Consider the following 21,654-nt stretch of genomic DNA (forward strand, 5'->3'; position numbering starts at 1 on the left):
AAGACCCCATTTCAAATAATAAATAAAGTGAAAATAAAGGTAGCTTGTTGAGGCAGGGGAATTTATAGAAATAGACATGGTTCTTTATAGGTTCTTTATGTATGCTTCTTAAATATGTGTTTTTCTGGGGAATTTCATTGTTGCAAATCCCATTAGTAGGTCTTATTTAATCCAGGTACTCTCATATGCTGGCCTTTGGAGAAAGTTGCCTAGTTTTGGTTTTCACAAGTAAAAATCAGATTTAGGCAGACTTAATGATGTCTAGGGAGATGTTTTAAACAAATTCCTATCTAATTTTTCTTTTTACTTGCTTTTTAGAAAAACCAGTATTTGTGTCTCCTCTTTCCCCATTTTCTTCCCCTGAAGCTCCCAAAAGCTCTCCTCAATGATGAACTTCTCTGTGCCTTCTCTGGTGGTGTTTTTTGTGGGCTCCCTCCAGCTCATCTCTTTCTGTGTCTCTTATGGCAACCTTTATACTCCCTGGTGCTATCTTTATTCTTACACATGCCTTGTCACCCCTGCAGATTTTAAGCCCCTTGAAAGTTAACTCAAGGGCTTCTCTTGACCTTTAGACTGTTACTATTACAAGTATAGAAAGGAAAACCTATGTTTTCCTTAAATATTTACCTAATGTTAAGTTTTTTCTAAACTCTAGTATACATTTTCCTCTTCCTTCTGTTAGACTTTGCTAACACTAGGCTAGAGATAATCTCTTTCAGAAAGGAAAAGCTTACTTTAATCAAAGGTTCTTCTCTATTTAGCTCCAAAACCTAGGAATAAATCCAGCCAATATTGGATTTAGTACACTGACTATGGAGTCTGACAAGTTCATATGTGTCCGAGAGAAAGTCGGGGAGCAGGCACAAGTGGTGATTATTGACATGAATGACCCAATGGCACCCATCAGACGTCCTATCTCAGCAGAGAGTGCCATCATGAATCCAGTTTCTAAAGTGATAGCTCTGAAAGGTAAGCCCAACATATTTTTGGAAAGGAATTTTATTTCACTGTACCTACTTTGTTACCTTATGTATTAGACAAGTGTCAGTAAACTCACAGTGAGGTGTCATAAGTAGTATTCAACCTGATTCCAAAAATTTTAGCAGAAGCTATATTTAGTGTGCCCTTGTAAGAAGTCCATGAGAACCAGAGCTGCTTTGTAATGTCACCTACTGTGCCAGACACACTGGAGAGGGAACAAATGCCTAGAACCTTGTCTTCATAGGTCTGGAAATCCAGAGCAGTACCATGTGTGCTCATAAAGAGGGCTCTGTGGTACCTTCATGTCAGGGCCTGCTACAAGGCTGCTGTAGGCATCCTGAGAAGAAGCCAAAAAACCTCCCTCTCTCATGAAAGGAGAGCTGATCATTAATAGAATTTCACTTCTCTGAACACAGGAAACATTGGGTATGAAAAACTTTCAGGTTAATTTGAAAAATATAGAATCTTTTCATACTGCCTTGATTTGGAAATGAAGGAATTTTGTACAGAGTGGATTTGTGAATGTTTTATGTAAAATTGTTTACCTTGAAAAATAAAAACTATTTTTGGACCAAAAATTTGTGAATGGGCTGGGGCTCTAATCAGTGGCAGTGTGCTTGCCTAGCACAGGTAAGGCCCTGGATTCAATCCTTAGCACCATATAAAAATAAACAAATATGGGACTGAGGCTATAGCTCAGTGGTAGAGCACTTGACTATCATGTATGAGACATTGGGTTTGATTCTCAGCACTGCATGTAAATAAAATAAAGATCCATTGACAACGAAAAAAATATGTAAAAAAATAAAAATAAACAAGTAAAATAAAGGCATTAGAGCTGGGGCTGTAGCTGAGAGGCAGAGCACTTACCTTGATGCAGGAGGCATTGGGTTTGATCCTTAGTACCACATAAAAATTAAATAAATAAATAAAGGTATTCTGTCCATCTACAACTACAAAATAAATAAATAAATAAAATAAAGACATTAAAAAATGTTGTGAATGCCAAATATTAGCTTTGCCTTAGCTTCTATTTTGTTGTAGAAATAGGGCCTACTTTGTCATTTCAGTAGGTATAAGGACATCTGGATCTTTTGAATACAAAAACTTCAGTTATTTCTTTTTAAATAGAGGTCCTAAAGATCTTTGTTTTGTTACCAAGTCTACCTTTTTCCTTGAAGTCTTGTCAAAGTTGGGGTTTTTTGGGGGGTGGGGGGTTCTGGGGATTGAACCCAGGGATGCTCAACTGCTCAACCACCGAGGCACATCCCAGCCCTTTTTATTTTTTATTTTGAGACAGGGACCTATTTTGAGACAGTGCACCACTATGTCTGGCTTTGTCAAAGTTTTTTTTTTTTGAACATGTAGTATAAGGAGTGTAAACTGTTTTAATTTTAATTGAAAAAAGTATTAAATTTATGAACTTAATGATTCTATTTCTTTTACTTTGTCACTTATGCCTTGGCTATTTTTTATGGCATTTTCCCCTTGTTGGTTTTTCTTTCTGTATTTTAAATCATTTTAGAGAGATCTTATGTAGCATGTTGTTATTTTGTATTCACAGCAAGTACCAGAAGTGACCTGCCTTTTCCTGGTTCTCCAGCACAATTCTCTTTAATATTGTGCATTGTGGATCTTTTGGTGTGTTTGTGTGTGTGTGTGTGTGTGTGTGTGTGTGTGTGTAAAAATTTCTAGAGAGAATATAGTACTTAGATGATACCATCCCCCTCTAGCCAATACCACCAGCAACATGCATGCAGTTGAACAAGTTGGTTTTATTACTCTGGTTATACAGTGAGAGAACGAACACACACTGCATGAAACTAGGGTATACCTCAGTAAGAGGGTATAAGTTAAGAACCTTATTTAGAATTTTGGCTTTAGTTGTATGATTTGTAGGATAGTCTAAGGAAGCAGAGATTTGCCATAGATTAGATATTTTCAGAAAGTGGGGGTGATTTTGTGATAGGGCATCTCAAGGAATCTTATCTATGAGAAAAGGAAGACCAGAGGGGATAAAGCTATAATTGGTGGATGCCCATCAACAAATGAATGGATAAAGAAATTGTGGTACACAATAGAATATTACTCAGCCGTAAAGAAGAAGAATGACATTAGTACATTTGCATGGATGGATCTGGAGACTATCTGCTAAATAAGCCAGTCACCCAAAACCAAAGATTGAATGTTCTCTCTGATATCTAGATGTTAACCCACAACAAGGAAGGGAGGGGAAGAATAAAATTTCAGTGGATTATACAAAGGGGAATGAAGGGAAGGAAGGGGGGATAGGAGTAGGAAAAACAGTGGAATGAATCTGCCATAACTTTCCTATGTACATATATGAATACACCAGAGTGAATCTCAACCTCATATACATCTATAAGACTGGGATTCTAATTAGAATAGGATGTATTCCATGCTTGTATTAATATATCAAAATATATTGGACTGTTCATATATATATATATATATATATAAATGTATATATGTATAACAATATTTTAAAAGCTGTAATTAGTAAAGAAGTAGCATGTCACTTGTTCTAGCTATAGGAGGAGGAGTGTTGTTAGTTTGCAGATTGCACAGTAGCCTTGTTTTTGTCTTCTTAGACAGAATTCAAAGCAGCCTTGCTTTGATATCTCCCTGTAACCTAGTCTTAGAGAGTCTTTGTCTAAAGTTGGCATTCTATGAGATGGTTTCTGTCCATCAGGAGACCAGCATGGCCTTTCTGTGGACACACCCCCACATACTTCTTATGAATTTCTTCATCTGTAGCAATGTTAAGTGCTTTTTGTATAGGAAAATGTGAAGTTATGGAAACAGAGATACAATTTAAGGCTTTCTGCTATTTTTACTTAAATTTTGTGGTTGTTGGTTGATTTCAGATTCTTGTAGTACAAATTTTTGGCACATGGAAGATGTATAGTGTATTTTAAAAACTCTAGATCAAAATAAGCAAAAAATATTTTTGTAATTATAGATGGTCAGCATGTCTTTATTTTATTTGTTTATTTTTATGTGGTGCTGAGGACTGGACCCAGTGCCTCACATGCACTAGGCAAGTGCTCTGCCGCTGAGCTACAGCCCCAGCCCACAAAAAATGTATTTTAAAAAGAAGATATTTGCTGGACATGGTGGCACACCTCTGTAATCCCAGTGACTTGGGAGACTGAGGCAGGGGGATTTCAAGTTGGAGGCCAGCCTCTTCAACTTAATAAGACCCGTCTCAAAATGAAAATTGAAAAGTGCTGGAGATGTAGCTCAGTGGCAGAATATTCCTTTATTCAATCCCCAACACTAAAAACAATTAAAAAAGAAAAGTGTTTGTGTGGCAATTGAATTACAGAGATCATTGACTTACAAATAAACTCTGCCAGCACTGTCATTTCATTTCAGATCATAACTGGTTTCCGCAGGTACTGGTAAAGCAAGGAAGTGAAGGGGTCTCATCTTGAATCTCGTGAACCACCTCATTTGGCCCAGTGAGGTCTTGTAATTGGAAAATGGCTTTTCAAGCACTGGACCTCTTTTTTTTTTTTAAAAAGAAACAAGTGTTTATTTTCCATAAATTTATTTCTATTTTTGCTTAAGTGTTTACAGAAGAACAGCTCAAGACCACTAAGTGGTTGTTCTCTCTGCACTGAGCAGTGGGAGCTGCATACCAATCTTCAGTGGCTGCCAGGCTCTCCAGTCTTCAGTAAAGAACTGCTTAGATATGCATAAAGGGTACCTGCACACTTTCAGACTAGTCTACAACCTCAGGTTGAGTAGCAGTGAACTCAAGAGCTAGAGCAGTCCCTTTGCTCCGAAATTTCTCCTTGGTCACAATTTTTTCAGCAACAGCCTGCTCTTCTTTTTCATTCTCTTCAGGATCTCTGTAGAAGTAAATATCAGGTATGACCTGCCCTGGGTGTTCACAGGAAATTGTGCCATGCATGCACAGAACTTTTGGGGCCAGCGTCCATCACATCACATCCACAGAGTGAGTTCCGTTTATTGAATGGAATGGCAATATCCACATAGCACAGAGGAGAATCTGTTACACAGAGCAATGGTAGGCAGGTTGACATAAGATGCTTCTGTAAGAGACTGGTGGTCAGTCCTGAGACCAGTAAATACCAGAAGACATGACTCCTAGAAGGCTGCCTTGTTAGTGAAGTTCCAGGAGTGAAGCAGCTAGCAATAGGAGTGGCTCCATGGCAGCAGCAAACTTCAGCACAGCTCACTGGCCAGTATTCCTAGAGGATTTGACACTGACATCAGCAGGATTTTCAATGGCAACAATGGTACGAGCTGCCAGCAGAAGCTTCTCCCAGGTCCTCTTCAAATTTATGATATAGATGCCATCACTTTTCCTTTTAAGATATATTGTTCCATATAGAAATCAAGGTTGGTGCCACATAAGTGGGTTCCTGCTGCAAGGAATTTGGGGACATCCTCCTTCCTCATTTGCAGGACATCAAGGCCTCCAGACATTGTGAAGTTAAGGTGTTATTCCCAAATTTATAAATAATTCTCTAGGGCCTTTTAAGGTAAAGACAAAAGTTTTATTTCCATCCAGGGCCAAGAGTGCAGCAAGCAGTTGTGCAACCCTCGACCCTGATTGGGGACAGTAACATGCTTATAAGGTCTAAAACTACAAAAAGTTTGCAGGGGAAGCAATCATAATCGTAAGGTACATCTCATGCAAATGGAAAGTTACCAAAAAAGAGTCATATAATCATACTCTCAGAAAGTTCATACTCAGAAAAACAATTTTGCATTAGTCCCATAAAGCAAGGATATTGTGGTCAGGATGCAAGTAAGTGGGGGTGGAGGTATTAGCTTTTATGCAATAGGCTCATGTGGAAGGGAAGCCAATTTCACATAGGATGAGGTGTCTGAGCAAAATAAGGTAAGTCAGGGCTAATTTTCAAATCATCCCATAACAGTGACAATTTCCCTTTAAGTTACAATGGAAATCAAGAACAATGCTGTAATGACCCTTTTTCCCTAGGTAGCACAAAAAGTGGATCTAAATTTTCAAAAGGATTCAAGACAAGGGTATCCCCTTGTGGTAGCACTACCCTCCTCTTGATGACCTAATCTGACCTTGTACCCTGTACCTGTCCTTGTACCTGGCCATGTAACCAAGATCCTTTGACCATGTGGTTGCCAGGTCTTCTGGAGAAGCCAGTCCCTCTTCACATCTTATCTGCTCAGAGATTCATGGTGAATACTTTAGAACTGGAGACATATTTTTGCCCTTAACCAAAAGATCATAAAGTGCTGGTAGAATGTTTCATTTGTTGCTCATCATTTACTAGAACACTAATATTATAACTGAGAGATTAGCAGACTGCCTGATTTTTATTTAGACCCTGAATCTAAAAATGCTTTTTACAAAGAATTATAAAAACAAACGGATCAATGTGTGATAAAGATCTTATATATATTCACCCCCCCTCTTTTTTTGGGGGGGGGTCTGGGGGATTAAAACCAGGGGCACTTTGCCCGTGAACCATATTCACAGCTCTTTTTATTTTGAAACAGGGTCTTGCTATGTTGCTTAGGATCCCACTAAGTTGCTGATGCTGGCCTCAAACTTGTGATCCTCCTGTATTAGCCTCCCAAGTTGCTGGAATTATAGGCATTATAATGTGCCCAGCCCATTAACCAGTTTTTTCCTCAAAAAATGTTTTACTTGCTACCTCTACTTTTAACATACTTTGTACACTTCTAAACATCAAGAAAGACTATATTTTTCAAATATGGACTTCAGTTGTACAAAGTAGTGTTGAATAAACTGCACACATGGTTATTCTGGCCTAGAATCCTTCATTTCTTCCATTTCCTTCTTTCCTGTATCACATGTGATATAGGCATATGTATCACTCAGATGTGATATTAGAATTTCACTTCAAAAAGTCCTTCTCAGAAGTCTGCGTTTCTGTACAAAATGTGTTTACTAACTCTGTTTTTGTCATACATTGGCAAACTCTTAGTAGGGACTGTATATTATAAAATTAGGACTCCTTTGTCCATTACAGCAAAGTTAATGAAATGCACATAACATACAGGGAATAGGTAAGCTGTAATTTTCTAGTACGCTCTTAACAAAACATCTTTTGCAACTTATTCCCTCCCACCTCCCTCAACCCAGAGCCATTAACCCATTTCTTAAGCATGTATTTGTCTTATTGAATTATAACATTTCTTTCTACATTCAGAATATAAATTATTGATTGGCTCTGTGATTATGCATATATTCTCTCTGTATGTAGTTTTCTTTTTATATTCCTAATGACATCTAACTTTGTAATAAGTTTTAAGTCCAGATGTATGAGATCTCCACCTTTGATCTTTTTCAAGATTATTTTGGCTATTTCAAGTCCTCTTGAGATTCCATGTGAATGTTTTTTCTTCTCACCTTTGTCAGTTCAATTGCATATAGCTATTTCAATTCTTTTTCATTGATCTGTAAGTTTATGCTTATGGCCATAACACATTTTTATTACTGTATCATTATAGTATTTAAGTCAGGTGTAGTAAGTCTTCCAACTTTGTTCTTTTCTAAAATCTTTATGACTGTTCTTTATCCTCTATATTTCCATATATATTTTAGAATCAGCATTTTATACTTAAATTTAAAAAGGATGTTTGGGCTGGGGTTGTAGCTCAGTGGCAGAGCACTTGCCTAGCATTTGTGAGGCACTGAGTTCAATCCTTAGCACCACATAAAAAATAAATAAAGGCATTCTGTCCATCTACAACTACAAAAAGTTGTTGTTGTTGTTGTTGTTTTAAAGGATGCTAAGATTTTAGTTGGGATCGCACTGAACCTATAGATAAATTCGGGGAGAAATAACATCTTAGTAAGTGTTCTGATCCATGCACCTTTTTTTATTTAAGCTTTTCTTTTTTTTTTTCATTTTATGCTTTATAGTGCAGAAGTTTTGCATATCTTTTAAATTTATTTCTAAAGGTTATGTTTTTGGTGGCATTATAGATTTTTTAAAATTTATTTTCAGTTTGCTGCTAGAATTTCAAAATTCAATGTTTTTATATATTGACCTTGTATTCTGCAACATTGCTATATTCACCTATTCTAAGAATTGTTTTGGGGATATTTAATTCCTTGGTGTTTTCTTTGTAAATAATTATGCTATCTCTGAAAAAAGAGAGGTTTACTATTACTTTTTTTTTTAATTTTTTTTTGCCTTGTCTCACTGGCTATTGTATCCAGTATGATCTCAAAATAATTGGTCAGAGAAATAACCCTTGCCTTGTTCATGATCTTAGTAAGGAGCAATATTTCAATATTTCATGTTACCACTAAGGGTCCCCCCTGGTTCTGAGAATTGAAGCCAGGGGTGCTCTACCACTGAGCTACATACCCAGCCATTTTAATTTTTTATTTTGAGACAGGGTCTCACTAAGTTGCTGAGGCTGGCCTCCAACTCACAATCTTCTTGCCTCAGCCTCCCAAATCACTGGGATTACAGGACTGCACCACCATACCCAGATAGCTCTAAGTTTTACATAGATTCCAAAATCAGAAATCAGCTCGTTGCCAATGTTGAAAACAATATGAATCTCTTGTCAGAAGTTGGATACTAAATTCTTATCAAGAGTTGTGCTGTCCTAAGCTACATAAATGTTTACAGCAGCACAATTCACAATAGCTAAACTGTGGAGCCAACCAAGATGTTCTTCAGTGGATGAATGGATAAAAAAAAAATGTAGAATTTATACACAATGGAATTTTAGTCAGCACTAAAAAAGAATAAGATCATGGCATGTGCAGGTAAATGGATGGCATTAGAGAATATTATGCTAAGTGAAGTTAGCCAATCCCAAAAAAACAAATACCAAATGTTTTCTCTGATATAAGGGGGTTGACTCAAAGTGGGGTAGGGAGGGAGAGCATGGGAGGAAGATTACCTCTAGATAGGGAAGAGGGGTGGGAGGGAAAGGGAGTGGGAAGGGGAATAGCAAGGACAGTGGAAGGTGATGGTCATCATTACACAAAATACATGTATCGGGGCTGGGGATGTGGCTCAAGCGGAAGCGAGCTCGCCTGGCATGCGTGCGGCCCGGGTTCGATCCTCAGCACCACATACAAAGATGTTGTGTCCGCCGAAAACTAAAAAATAAATATTAAAAATTCTCTCTCTCTAAAAAAAAATACATGTATGAAGATATGCATCTCGTGTTAACATACCTTATATACAGAGATATGATAAATTGTGGTATAAAAGTGTATTAAGAATTGTAGTGCAAAAAAAAGAGTTCATGTATAATGGCATAATTTGGCGTGAACATACTTTATATACAGAGTTATGAAAAATTGTGCTGTGAATGGATAATTATGAATGTAATGCATTCCACTATTGTCACATATGTAAGAAATAAATTTTAAAAAAAATTGTGCTGTCCTATCTGCCCACATGACTGTTTAATTAAATAAAAGTAAAATCTCTGTCCCCGAAATGTGTTTCATTAGATACATTTCATTAGATACATTTCAAATGACTAATAATAGCCACAAATATCTAGTGTCCACTGTGAATAGTGCAAATTTAGAATATTTCCAACATTGTAGAAATTTTTATTTGACAACAATAGCACTATTTAAGTAATAAATAAGTAAAAGAAAATAAAGGATATCTTATGTTCTTGTTAACTTAATATAGAAAAGTTGGTTTTGGTTTTGGAGGGATTTTGGTGTTGGGGATTGAACCTAGGGCCTCTCACATGCTAAGTACATGTATCACTGAGCTTCACCCTCAGCCCCAGACACGTTTTAAAACTAGAAGAAACCAATCTAAAACTGCTTCTTGTTTCAATAGAACTAATTTTTTGTTGTTATTCTTCTGAAGAAGAATCTAATGTAGGGCTGGGGTTGTGGCTCAGTGTGGCAGAGCACTCACCTAGCACATGCAAGGCCCTGAGTTTGATCCTCAGTACCACATAAAAATAAATAAATAAAATAAAGGTATTGGGTCCAACTACAACTAAAAAATAAAAAATAAATAAAGAATCTAATGTATAGAAAGTTCTTTTTAATATTTAGACATCAAAATATGGTCAATTACTACTTAGGCAGCCTTGTTTCTTGTTAATCAGATTAACTTAAATATTACAATTTAGTGTAATATTAAAAGGATTCAGAATTAAGTGGATAAGAATTTGCCTTTTCTATTTTTAATTTATTTTTCTCTAATCTCTATAATATCAAATACTAGCTGGGAAGACTCTTCAAATCTTTAATATTGGGCTGAAGAGTAAAATGAAGTCTCATACTATGGCAGAAGAGGTGTTATTTTGGAAATGGATCTCTGTGAACACTATTGCCTTGGTGACTGAGACCGTGGTCTACCACTGGAACATGGAAGGTGACTCCCAGCCCATGAAGATGTTTGATAGGCATGCTAGTCTGGCTGGGTGCCAGATGATCCACTACCGAACTGATGAATACCAGAAGTGGCTGCTCCTTATTGGCATCTCAGCTCAGGTAAGCTTCAGGGGCTGAACTTACAGGTCTAACATTAGAGGGGAATGGTTAAGTTGTTTGAGGTTGGTATAAGTATAAGGCAGAAGAAGTAGGCCTGAGACTGAAAGAAATAGATTACAAAGAAATCCGAACTTTCAATCAAATAATTCTAACTGGAATCTGGCCCATTATCTACTGTATTCCATCATGTTACTGATGTTTATTCTGTAAACTATTTCTAGCATAATTTTTAAAAATGTATTTATTTATTCTAATTTGTTATACATGACAGCAGAATGCATTTCAATTCAAAGTACACATATGGAGCACAATTTTTCATGTCTCGGATTGTACACAAAGTATAGTCACACCAATCGTGTTTTCATACATGTACTTAGGGTAATGATGTCCATCTCATTCCACCATCTTTCCTACCTCATGCCCACTCCCTTCCCCCCTCCCCTTTGCCATATCTAAAGTTTCTCTATTCCTCCCATCTCCTCCCCTTTCCCCTATCTAAAGTTCCTCCATTCCTCCCATCCTCCCCCACCCCCATTTTGGATCAGCATCCGCATGTTAGAGAAAGCATTCAGCCTTTGGTTTTGGGGGATTGACTTACTTACTTAGTGTGATATTCTCCAACTCTATCCATTTACCTGCAAGTACCATGATTTTATTCTCTTTTAATGCTGAGTAAAATTCCATTGTGTATATGTACCACAGTTTCTTTATCCATTCATCTATTGAAGGGCTTCTAGGTTGGTTCCATAATTTAGCTATTGTGATTTGTGCTGCTATAAACACTGATGTGTCTGTGTCCCTGTAGTATGCTGTTTTTAAGTCCTTTGAGTATAGATCGAGGAGTGGGATAGTTGGGTCAAATAGTGGGTTTCATTCCCAGTTTTCCAAGGAATCTCCATACTGCTTTCCATATTGGCTTTTCTAATTTGCAGTCCCACCAGCAATGTATGAGTATGCCTTTTCCCCAACATCTTCACCAACACTTATTGTTGTTTGTATAGCATAGTTTTGAGAAGTGAATTTTTGAGTTTTATAGAGCAAATAAGAGAGCATATATATTTATAAAAAACATTCTTTAAGTTCTATTTTAAGGACTTAATGAAATATCACTCATGTTTTTTTATAATGAAAATGGTATATTACTATCCTCCACTTTTTCACTCCTGGTAGTTAATAAAGTCATCAGATAATTGAGGCCTGCAGTATATATGGTATTGGGAATGTAGATGTTTGTGTGTGTGTGTGTGTGTGTGTGTGTGTGTGTGTGTTGCTGGGAATTGAACCCAGGGCATTGCAAATGCTAGCAAGGGTGCTACCACTGATTGGGACATAGATCTTTAATAGCTAATCCTAAATATTGACTGGTCTATAAATGTAAGGTATGTATGCAGAATTCTAGTTCATAAGAGAATTGTCAAATGTTGGAAGAGAGAACTGTGGGAACCATGATAGTATCTTTTTTTAAAAAATATTTTTTAGTTGTAGATGGTCACAACGCCTTTATTTATTTATCTATATGTGATGCTGAGGATTGAACCCAGGCCCCACACATGCTCTGCCACTGAGCCACAACCCCAGCCCCCATGAGAGTATCTTAAGTCAGGGAGGGCCACAACAGTTGGGGCATTTAATCTGCATTTTGCTAGCTATAAAAGTGTACTTTCAAGGGCTAGGGTTGTGGCTCAGCGGTAGAGCACTCCCCTAGCACGTGTGAGACCCTGGGTTTGATCCTCAGCACCACATAAAAATAAATAAAATAAAGGTTTTTTGTCCAATTACAACTAAAGAATAAATAAAGTGAACTTTCAAGAGAAACAATATGTGCATACATATGGAAATGGAAGAGAATGGTTCTTTATTGGAGTAATCCACTGTGGTTGGTATCTATATGATGCATAGAGGCAGCTAGAAGGTCAATACTGGAGAATTAGGTGGGGGCCCAACTGAGGTGTGTGCTCTTGCCTTACAGGAATTCTGTAGCAGATTTAAGGAAAAGTAATATAATTAATTTTTATTTTTAACAGTGTTGTGAGATACAAGTGAGTGATGCTGAGAATGGAAAACCATGAAGACTGAAGGTTGAGAGACTAGTTGGTGGGCAGATATAAACCTTGTATTTTTTTCCTAGAGTAGAGACATGAATGAGAAAGGTGAAGAACAGAGGGAGGAAGTATTGCTCTCCACATTGGGGCAAGTTTCTTCCACTCATCAACCCCACAGAGAAATGAAGATGTATAGGTTAGATGGAGGCAGTGGTATTAGAGATTTCCAACAGAGGGGGAGACTTTGGAGGTGAAATAACTAGGACTTGGTGACAGATCTGATATTTTTCAGAGGTAGGAGAATTGAATGATGGCCCGGCATTAGTCTTTGAGAGGGAACAAAAGAGGGAAAGTTGTAGTATTTCTTCTCTAACTTGGCAAATTCTTCAATGTACTGACAAATTTATCTTCCCACTTGATCTGTAAGTTCTTTGATATAAGTTAAAGGATTTGCTTTGAGTTTCTGGACCTTTCAGTGACTTCGCCCAAAGCTTCAATTTAGCCTCATTTATTTCTTATTGTCAGGTCTAATGGTAAAATTGGAATGACAATACTTTTGTAGGAAACCCCACACCAAATCTGGAATAATGGATGTTCCCATTGCACTTACACATGAAATAACATTATTATGATATTATCCATCACAGAGCTTGTTTGGATATGATTGCCAAGGTTTTTCCATGAAAGGAATAATTTTATACTCAGAATATTTTCTGTGTTATATAATCTATCAGCTATAATGATATCCTTGATGAAGTTACTAACCCCTGTTAGGTGCTATTTGTGGAGCTGTTTGTTTAAAAGTGGGAACTCTACATTTGGCTTCCTATGGAAATAATTTGGACATTTCTAGCCATTATGGTGGGTGACAACAGTTTAGTTGTTGCTGATAGTAAAGATGATGGGGAATATTTTTTTCTGCAAGAGCTGAGGAGGGTTGCATTGCATTGGAGCATATTTTACACAGAGCCTAAGGTTGCTAAGGTAAATGGTGAGGGAGTACCAATATGGGTAAAAATGTGTGTGAAAGATGCTAATAGGGTAAATTTTCAAGGTGATATGGGCACAAAAGGGATGAATTGATTCATTCTACCTTTGTGAAGCCAGGAAAGAACTGGGAGAGCCCTCACTAATAGCCTGTCTTGCTATTCATAAGTCATTGTGAGGGCTAAGGATGTAGTCAGTGGTATAGCACTTGCCTAGCATACATTCAGTCCTGGATTCAATCCCTAGCATTGCAAAAAAAAAAAAAAAAAAAAAGACAATTGAGAAAGCTATGTGGGTTTAGGCTTTTATGTTGCTTTCCTCTCTCAACTGAAAGAAAACTGTTATTCAGTTTGGCCTTATTACTCTTTTCCTACTTGCTCAGAATACATTTTACTTTGGAACTCTATTCTATGAACCTGGATCTTTGTACAGAATATGGTGTTTGTTTCCCCATAAAGGGTGATGTCTGAGGGATAAGGCAGGAATGGAACTTTGAGCTGACACTTATAAAACTATATGGTATTTCTAACTTTGGTATTATAGGTATACCCTTAAGCAAGTCACTTGAAAATTCACTCAACATTTAGACTTTCCTCACAACCTTTTGCTCTACTGGAGGACTTAACTTTGATTTTTTAAAACTTATTTATTTATTATTTTATGTGGTGTTGAAGATTGAACCCAGTGCCTCACACATACTAGGCAACTCTAACCTCATCCCCTTAACTTTGATTTTTATTCTCCTAAGCTAGAGGTCAGCAAATTTATACTATAAAGAGCCAGATAATTAATGTTTGGCTTTGTGGACTGTATAGTCCCTATCACAACTACTCAACTCTGAAGTTTTGATACAGGCAAGCATAGTCAGTATATAAATGAATGGGCATACTTGCATCCAGTAAAACTTTCTTTTTTAACCAAAACAAGTGAGGTAAACCATATGAAATTTTAAAAAAGAAAGCAAAAAGGATTACTATGGGATGCTACAAACATTGTATACCAACAAATTTATATGAAAGTTCCAAGAAAAATATGATTATTGAAGACAACTCAAGTAGAGATAGAAAACCTGAATTAAACCTACAGTTTAAAAAAAAAAAAAAACCTACAGTTTAAGACACTGAATTAGTAATTTTTAAAAAAAAATTAAAGCTATCCACAAAGCAAAGCCTTGTCTATATGGCACCATTGGTGCAATTCATCAACTATTCAAAAAATAATATTAACCCTTCATAAACTTTTCCAAAGGGAACATGTCCCAACTCATTTTATGAAGCCAGCAATCAGACAAAGATAATCACAAGAAAACCACAGACTACTAGCCCCTATGAACATAGATATAAAAACCTCAATAGTATACTAGTAAGCTGACACTAGTGACATAAAAAGGATTATACACCATGATCAAATTAGATTTATCCTAGGAATACAAGGTTAGTTTAATATCAAAAAATCAATATAATATTCATAGAATAAAGGACAAATCCCAGTAGTTAGAAGACATGGAAAAAGCTTTGACAGAATTTCACACTTTCAGATTAAAAATGCTCCATAAACTAGGAATAGAAGGGAATTTCTGCCTGATAAAAGGCATGTACAGGAGCAGGGGTTGTGGCTCAGCGGTAGAGCACTCTTGCCAGCATATGCAGGGGCCTGGGTTCGATCCTCAGTACCACATAAAAATGAATAAATAAATAAAGGTACTGTGTCCATCTACAACTAAAAAAATAAATATTTTTTTAAAAAGGCATCTACAAAAAAACACCTCAATAGTGAAACATCTTAATAGTGAAAGACTAAAAGCTTTTCCCCTAAGATCAGAAACAAGAAGGATATCTGTTCTTGCCACTTTTGTTCAACTTTGGACTAGAGGATATAGCCAGGGAGGTTATGCAAGATAAAGAAAAGGCATATAGATTTGAGAGGAAGAATTAAAATTATTTGTAGATGACATGATCTTTTATATTGAAAGCCTTTAGGAATCTAATAAAAACTATTAGAACTGATAAACAAGTTCAGCATGATTTCATAATTCAAGGTTAATATACAAAAATAAATTATATTTCTACACAAATATAATGAACAGTCTGAAAATGAAACCAAGCCTGGGTATGGTGTTCTATGCCTGTGATCTTAACTACTTAGGAAGCTGAAAGGAGAGGATCATTTATTCAAGACCAGCCTGAGCAACAGAGCAAGACACCATTTCAAACAAGAAAAAAAATAATAAATAAATAAATTATTATTCACTGTTGCACCAAAAATAAAGAATAAAACTCTTAAGAGTAAATTTAATAAAAAAGGTGCAAAACTCTGAAAACTATAAACATTTTTGAAAATAATTAAGTAAGATCTAAATACATGTAAAAACATGCTATGTTCATGGATTAAAAAGCAATACTTTTAAGACAGCTGAACTTCCTTATTGATCTACAAATTCAACATAGTATCTATCAGAATATTCATGATATATTTGTATAAATTGATAAGCTAATCCTAAAAATCACATGAAATTACAAAGAACCCCAAATAGCCAAAAAATATTTTGGAGAAGAACAAAAACAACAAAGTTGTAATACCTGTCTTCAATTTTAAAACTTGCTATAAACCTTCAGAAATGAAGAGGGTGTGCTGCCAGTTAGTTGACATACAGTTCAGGTCAATAGGGTTGAGAGTCTAGAAATTTTATAACCTTACCCTAATGGTTATTTATTTACTTTGGTATGGAGAGTTGAACCCAGGAGTGTCCAACCTCTGAGCCACATCCCCAGCCCTTTCTAAAATTTTATTTTGAGATAGGGTCTAGGTCACTAAGTTGTCCAGACTGGCCTTAAATTCATTATCTTTCTGCCTTATCCTTTCAAGTTACTGGAATTTCAGGCATTCACCATTATGCCCAAGCTATTTATTTTTGAGATAGGGTCTCACTATGTTGTCCAGGCTGGTCTCAAACTCCTGGGTCAAGCAAATTCCTGAATCAGCCTCCCAAGTACCAGGGACTACCAGCAATGCTACCGTGCCTGGCTGGTTGGTTTATTTTTGACAGTGATGCCCAGAAAATTCAATGAAGGAAGAAATACTCTTTAACAAATGGTTTGGAACACTGGATTTTTATGCAGAAGTATGAATTTAGACCCCAATCTCTTATTCACACTCAAAAATTAACTCAAAACAGATTGGAACTAAATGTAAGAGCTTGGGGGGAGTAAATATAAGAGACAAAACTATAAAAACATTACAAGAGACCATCAGAATGAATCTCAGTGACCTTGAACTAATTAGAGCCTTCTTATATACAACACGAAAAGCACAAGTTACAAAAGAAAAACTGGAAAGTTGGACTGCATCAGAATGTAAAATCTTATGTGCTAAATGTAGACAGTACCATCAAGGTAGTGAAAAAGACAACTCACCTTTTGCAGAAGATATCTCAGGATGATGTATTTTTAAAATATTCATTCAACATATGTAAAGAACTCTTAAAATTCAAGAATAAAGTCAGGGGCTGAGGTTGTAACTCAGTGGTAGAGTGCTTGCCTAGCGCATGTGAGGCACTGGGTTCAGTTCTCAGCACCACTTAAAAATAAATAAATAAAATAAAGATATATAAAAAAGAATAAAGACAGGTAATCCAGTTTTAAAATGGTCAAATGATCTGAACAGATATTTCTTGAAGAAGATACACAGATGACCAGAAAGCACATGAAAAGAGGTACAGCTTTATAGACATTATGGAAATCTAATCAAAATCACTAATCAAAACCACCATCAGCTATCCCTTAGAATGGCTATAATACAGAAGATATAAAATAATAAGTATTGCCAAGCATGTGGAAAAATTGGAACGGTTGAGAATGTAAAAATGACATAGCTACAGTTTGGCAACTCATCAGAATGTTAAATAAAGTTTTTAAGTGACCTAGAATTTACTTCTAATGTTATACCAAAGGGAAGTGAAAATCTGTATCTACACAAAATATTATACAAAGGACATCAGTAGAATTGGTGAAGTAAGGATCTCTAAAAATCTGCTTCTCCGTAAAAACAATGATTACATGAGCAAATATTGTCAAAGTGAATGTTCTCAGAACTCTGCAAGTTTTCCATAGACTTCTAAAAAATTTAAAGAACTTTTAATTACCTTAAATTGTAGGGGAAGGGAGGAATATCAATAGAAACTGTTCTGAGGAAGCCCAGATATTGAAGTTGCATTATAAAGACCTTTTTTAAAATTTGTTCTTTTTAGGTATACATGATACTAAGAGCGTATTTTTGACATATTATACATACATGGAGTACAATTTCCCATTCTGTGGTTGTACATGATGTGGAGTTACACTGGTCATGTATTCATATAAGAACATAGGAAAATTATGTCCAATTTATTCTAATATCTTTCTTATTCCCATTCCCCCTCCCAACCCTTCATTCCCCTAATCCAGTGAACTTCTGCTCTTCCCCTGCCCCATTTATTGTGTGTTAGCATCTGCATATCTGAACATTTAGCCTTTGGTTTTTGGGGACTTGACTTATTTTACTTAGCATGATATTTCCAGCTCCATCCATTTACCAGCAAATGCCATAATTTCATTCTTCTTTAAGGCTGAGTAGTATTCCATCATATATATATATATATGACATATATCATATATATCGTTTTTTTATTCATTCATCTTTAGAAGAGCACCTAGGTTGGTTCCATAGTTCAGCTATAACTTCAGACCGGTATCCCTGATGAACATAGATGCAAAAATTCTCAATAAAGTTCTGGCAAATTGCATGCAAAAATATATTAAAAAGATAGTGCACCATGATCAAGTGGGGTTCATCCCAGTATGCAAGATTGGTACAACACACAGAAATTAATAAATGTAATTCATCTCATTAACAGACTTAAACCAACAATAATATGATCATCTCAGTAGATTCAGAGAAAGAATTTGACAAAATACAGCACCCCTTTATGTTCAAAACACTAGAAAAACTAGATATAGTAGGAACATATCTCAACATTGTAAAAGCTATCTATCTTAAACCCAAGGCTAGAATCATTCTAAATGGAGAAAAATTGAAAGCATTCCCTTTAAGAACTGGAACAAGACAAGGATGCCCTCCTTTATTTATTTAACATCATCCTTGAAACTCTAGCCAAAGCAATTAGATGAAAGAAATTGAAGGGATAGAAATAGGAAAAAAAAAGAACTCAAACTATCATATTTGCCAATGACATGATTCTATATTTAGAGGATCCAAAAAATCCACCAAAAACATTCTAGAACTAATAATGAATTCAGCAAAGCGACAGGATAGAAAATCAACACCCATAAATCAAATGTGTTCCTGTACATCAGTGAAGAATCCACTGAAAGAGAAATTAGGAAAACTGTTCCATTCACAATAACCTTAAAAAATATTTGGGAATCAATCTAACAAAAGAATTGAAAGACCTCTACAATGGAAACTATAGAACAGTAAAGAAAGAAATTCTAAAGAAGACTTTAGAAGATGGAAAGATCTCCCATGTTCTTGGATAGGCAGAATTAACATTGTAAAAAAATGGCTATACTACCAAAAGTGTTATACAAATTTAATACAGTTTCTAATAAAATTCCATTGACATTTTTCATAGAATTATAAAAAAGCAATTATGAATTGACTTGGAAAAATAAGAGACCCATTATCATCCAAGCAATCCTTAGCAAGAAAAATGAAGCAGGAAGCATCACAATTCTAGATCTTAAACTATACTACAGGGCTGGAGTTGTGTTTCAGTGGCAGAGCACTTGCCTAGCACATGTGAGGCACTGGGTTCGATCCTCTACACCACATAAAAATAAATAAAGTAAAGGCATTGTGTCTATTTACAACTAAAAATTATTTTTAAAAAACACAAAACTATGTCACAGAGCCATAGTAAAAGAACAACATAGTATTGGCACCAAAACAGACACGTAGACCAGGTACAAAATAGAAGACACATAAATAGAGTTACCTCATATTAGACAAAGTCACCAAAAACATACATTGGAGAAAAGATAGCCTCTTCAACAAATGGTGCCGGGAAAACTGGAAATTCATATGTAGCAAAATTAAACCCCTCTCTCTCACCTTGCACAAAAATCAAAGTGGATCAAAGTTAGGCACTAGTACAGAGATCCTGCACCTAACAGAAGAAAAAGTAAGCTCAAATCTCCACTGTGTTGGCTTAGAAACTGACTTCCTTAACAAGACTCCAAAAGTGCAAGAAATAAAATCTAGAATCAATAAATGGGATGGATTTAAGCTAAAAAGCTTCTTCTCAGCAAAATAAAGAATCAATAATGTGAAGAGAGAGCCTGCAGAGTGGGAGAAGATCATTACTACATGCACATCAGATAGAGCATTAATCTCCAGGATATGTAAAGAACTCAAAAAAACTTAACACCAAAAAAAAACCCAATCAATAAATGGGCTAAGGAACTGAACAGACTCTTCTCAAAAGAAGATATACAAGGGATTAACAAATATATAAAGAAAATGTTCAACATCTCTAGCAATTAGAAAAATGCAAATCAAAATGACACTAAGATTCCATCTCATTCCAGTCAGAATGGCAATCATCAAGAATACAAGCAACAATAAATGTTGGTGAGGATGTGGGGGAAAAGGTACACTCATACATTCATTGCTGGTGGGACTGAAAATTGGAATAACAGCTATGGAAAGCAGTATGGAGATTCCTCAGAAAACTTGTAATGGAACTATCATTTGACCCAGTCATCCCACTCCTGGATTATCCCCAAAGGACTTAAAATCAGCATACTACAATGACACAGTCACATCAGTGTTATAGAGCTCAATTCACAAATAGCTATGCTACGGAACCAACCTAGGTGCCCTTCAACAGATGAATGGTGTTAGGGTCTGTAAACAAGTCAAGATGGCGCCTGGCATTTTGCCAGAGGGAGTGGTTTGTGAAGTAACGCCAGCGAGCCATTAAGTGTGGAGATTCCTTATTGGTTGACTGCTGTATCTAGTTTATGTTAATTAAGATAAGCTGTGTGTAATGTATATATACCCCTCCTGTCCTACAGTAAACGGCTCCCACTCGTGCTGTATCAATGTACACAAGTTGTTCGTCACCCCCCCCCCCAGTTATTTTGCTGCAGCCGGACTGCGGCAGAATGGATAAAGAAACTATGGTATATATACACAATGGAATATTACTCAGCTTTAAAGAAGAATGAAATTATGGCATTTGCTGGTAAATGGATGGAACTGGAGACTATTATGCTAAGCTAAATAAGCCAATCTCAAAGAATCAAAGGCCCAATGTTTTCTCTGAAATGCAGATGCTAGTTCACAGTAAAGAAGGGGAGAATAGAGATATTTTGGACTAAACAGAGGGGAGTGAAGATAGGGGAAGGGGCATGGGCATAGGAATGATAATAGAATGAATTGGACATAATTACCCTATGTGCATATATGATTACATTACCTGTGTAACTCTACATTGTATACAACCAGATGAATGAGAAGTTATACTCCATTTATGTATGATGTGTCAAAATGTATTCTGCTGCTATGTATAACTAATTAGAACAATAAAAAATATTTTAAAAATGGAAAAATATATTCAAAACAGTAATACTCATGGTAACCAAATGGTAGAGACACCCAAATGTTCACTAATGGATTAATAAATTTTAAAAAATCATGGTTTATACATAAGTGGATACAGTGGAATATTTTCCAGCCCTAAAAAAAGAAGTGAAAAATACATGCTGCAACATGGAGAAAACTCAAAAACCTCACTAAGTGAAAGAAATGAAGCAAAAGATTATAAATTTTATGATTCCATTCACATGAAATATTTAGAAAAGATAATTCTATAAAGACATAAAGCATATCGGTGGTTGTCAGGAGCTATGAGTAGGGAGGATTGGGAGCTAATTGTTTAATAGGTACAGAGATTTCATTTGGGTAATGAAAATGTTTTGAAACTATGTAGAAGTGTTAGTGGTGTGACATTGTGAATGTCTTAAATGCCACTGAATTTTAAGTGGATTACATTTGTTGTTTGAGTCCTTACCTACCATAGTCCTCAACATGCCTTTACCCAAATTTGCCAGTCTACTCTCAGCTGCCCAATGAGGTGGGGACAAC

At 36.0% G+C, this 21,654-nt stretch overlaps 1 protein-coding gene and 1 pseudogene across 1 annotated transcript in view; one reads left to right on the top strand and one right to left on the bottom strand.

Moving 5' to 3' along the window:
• Cltcl1 (clathrin heavy chain like 1) overlaps nt 1-21,654 on the top strand; it is a 100,996-nt gene that overhangs the window by 13,057 nt on the left and 66,285 nt on the right. The window contains exons 2-3 of the mRNA XM_027924307.2: nt 762-969; nt 10,212-10,480. Coding sequence (XP_027780108.1) covers nt 762-969; nt 10,212-10,480 — 477 coding nt within the window. The remainder of the gene's footprint in view (nt 1-761; nt 970-10,211; nt 10,481-21,654) is intronic.
• Nucleotides 4,694-5,460, bottom strand: LOC114083095 (small ribosomal subunit protein uS2 pseudogene; annotated as a pseudogene).

The sequence above is a fragment of the Marmota flaviventris genome, chromosome 1 (genome assembly GCF_047511675.1).
Source record: "Marmota flaviventris isolate mMarFla1 chromosome 1, mMarFla1.hap1, whole genome shotgun sequence".
Lineage (NCBI taxonomy): Eukaryota > Metazoa > Chordata > Mammalia > Rodentia > Sciuridae > Marmota > Marmota flaviventris.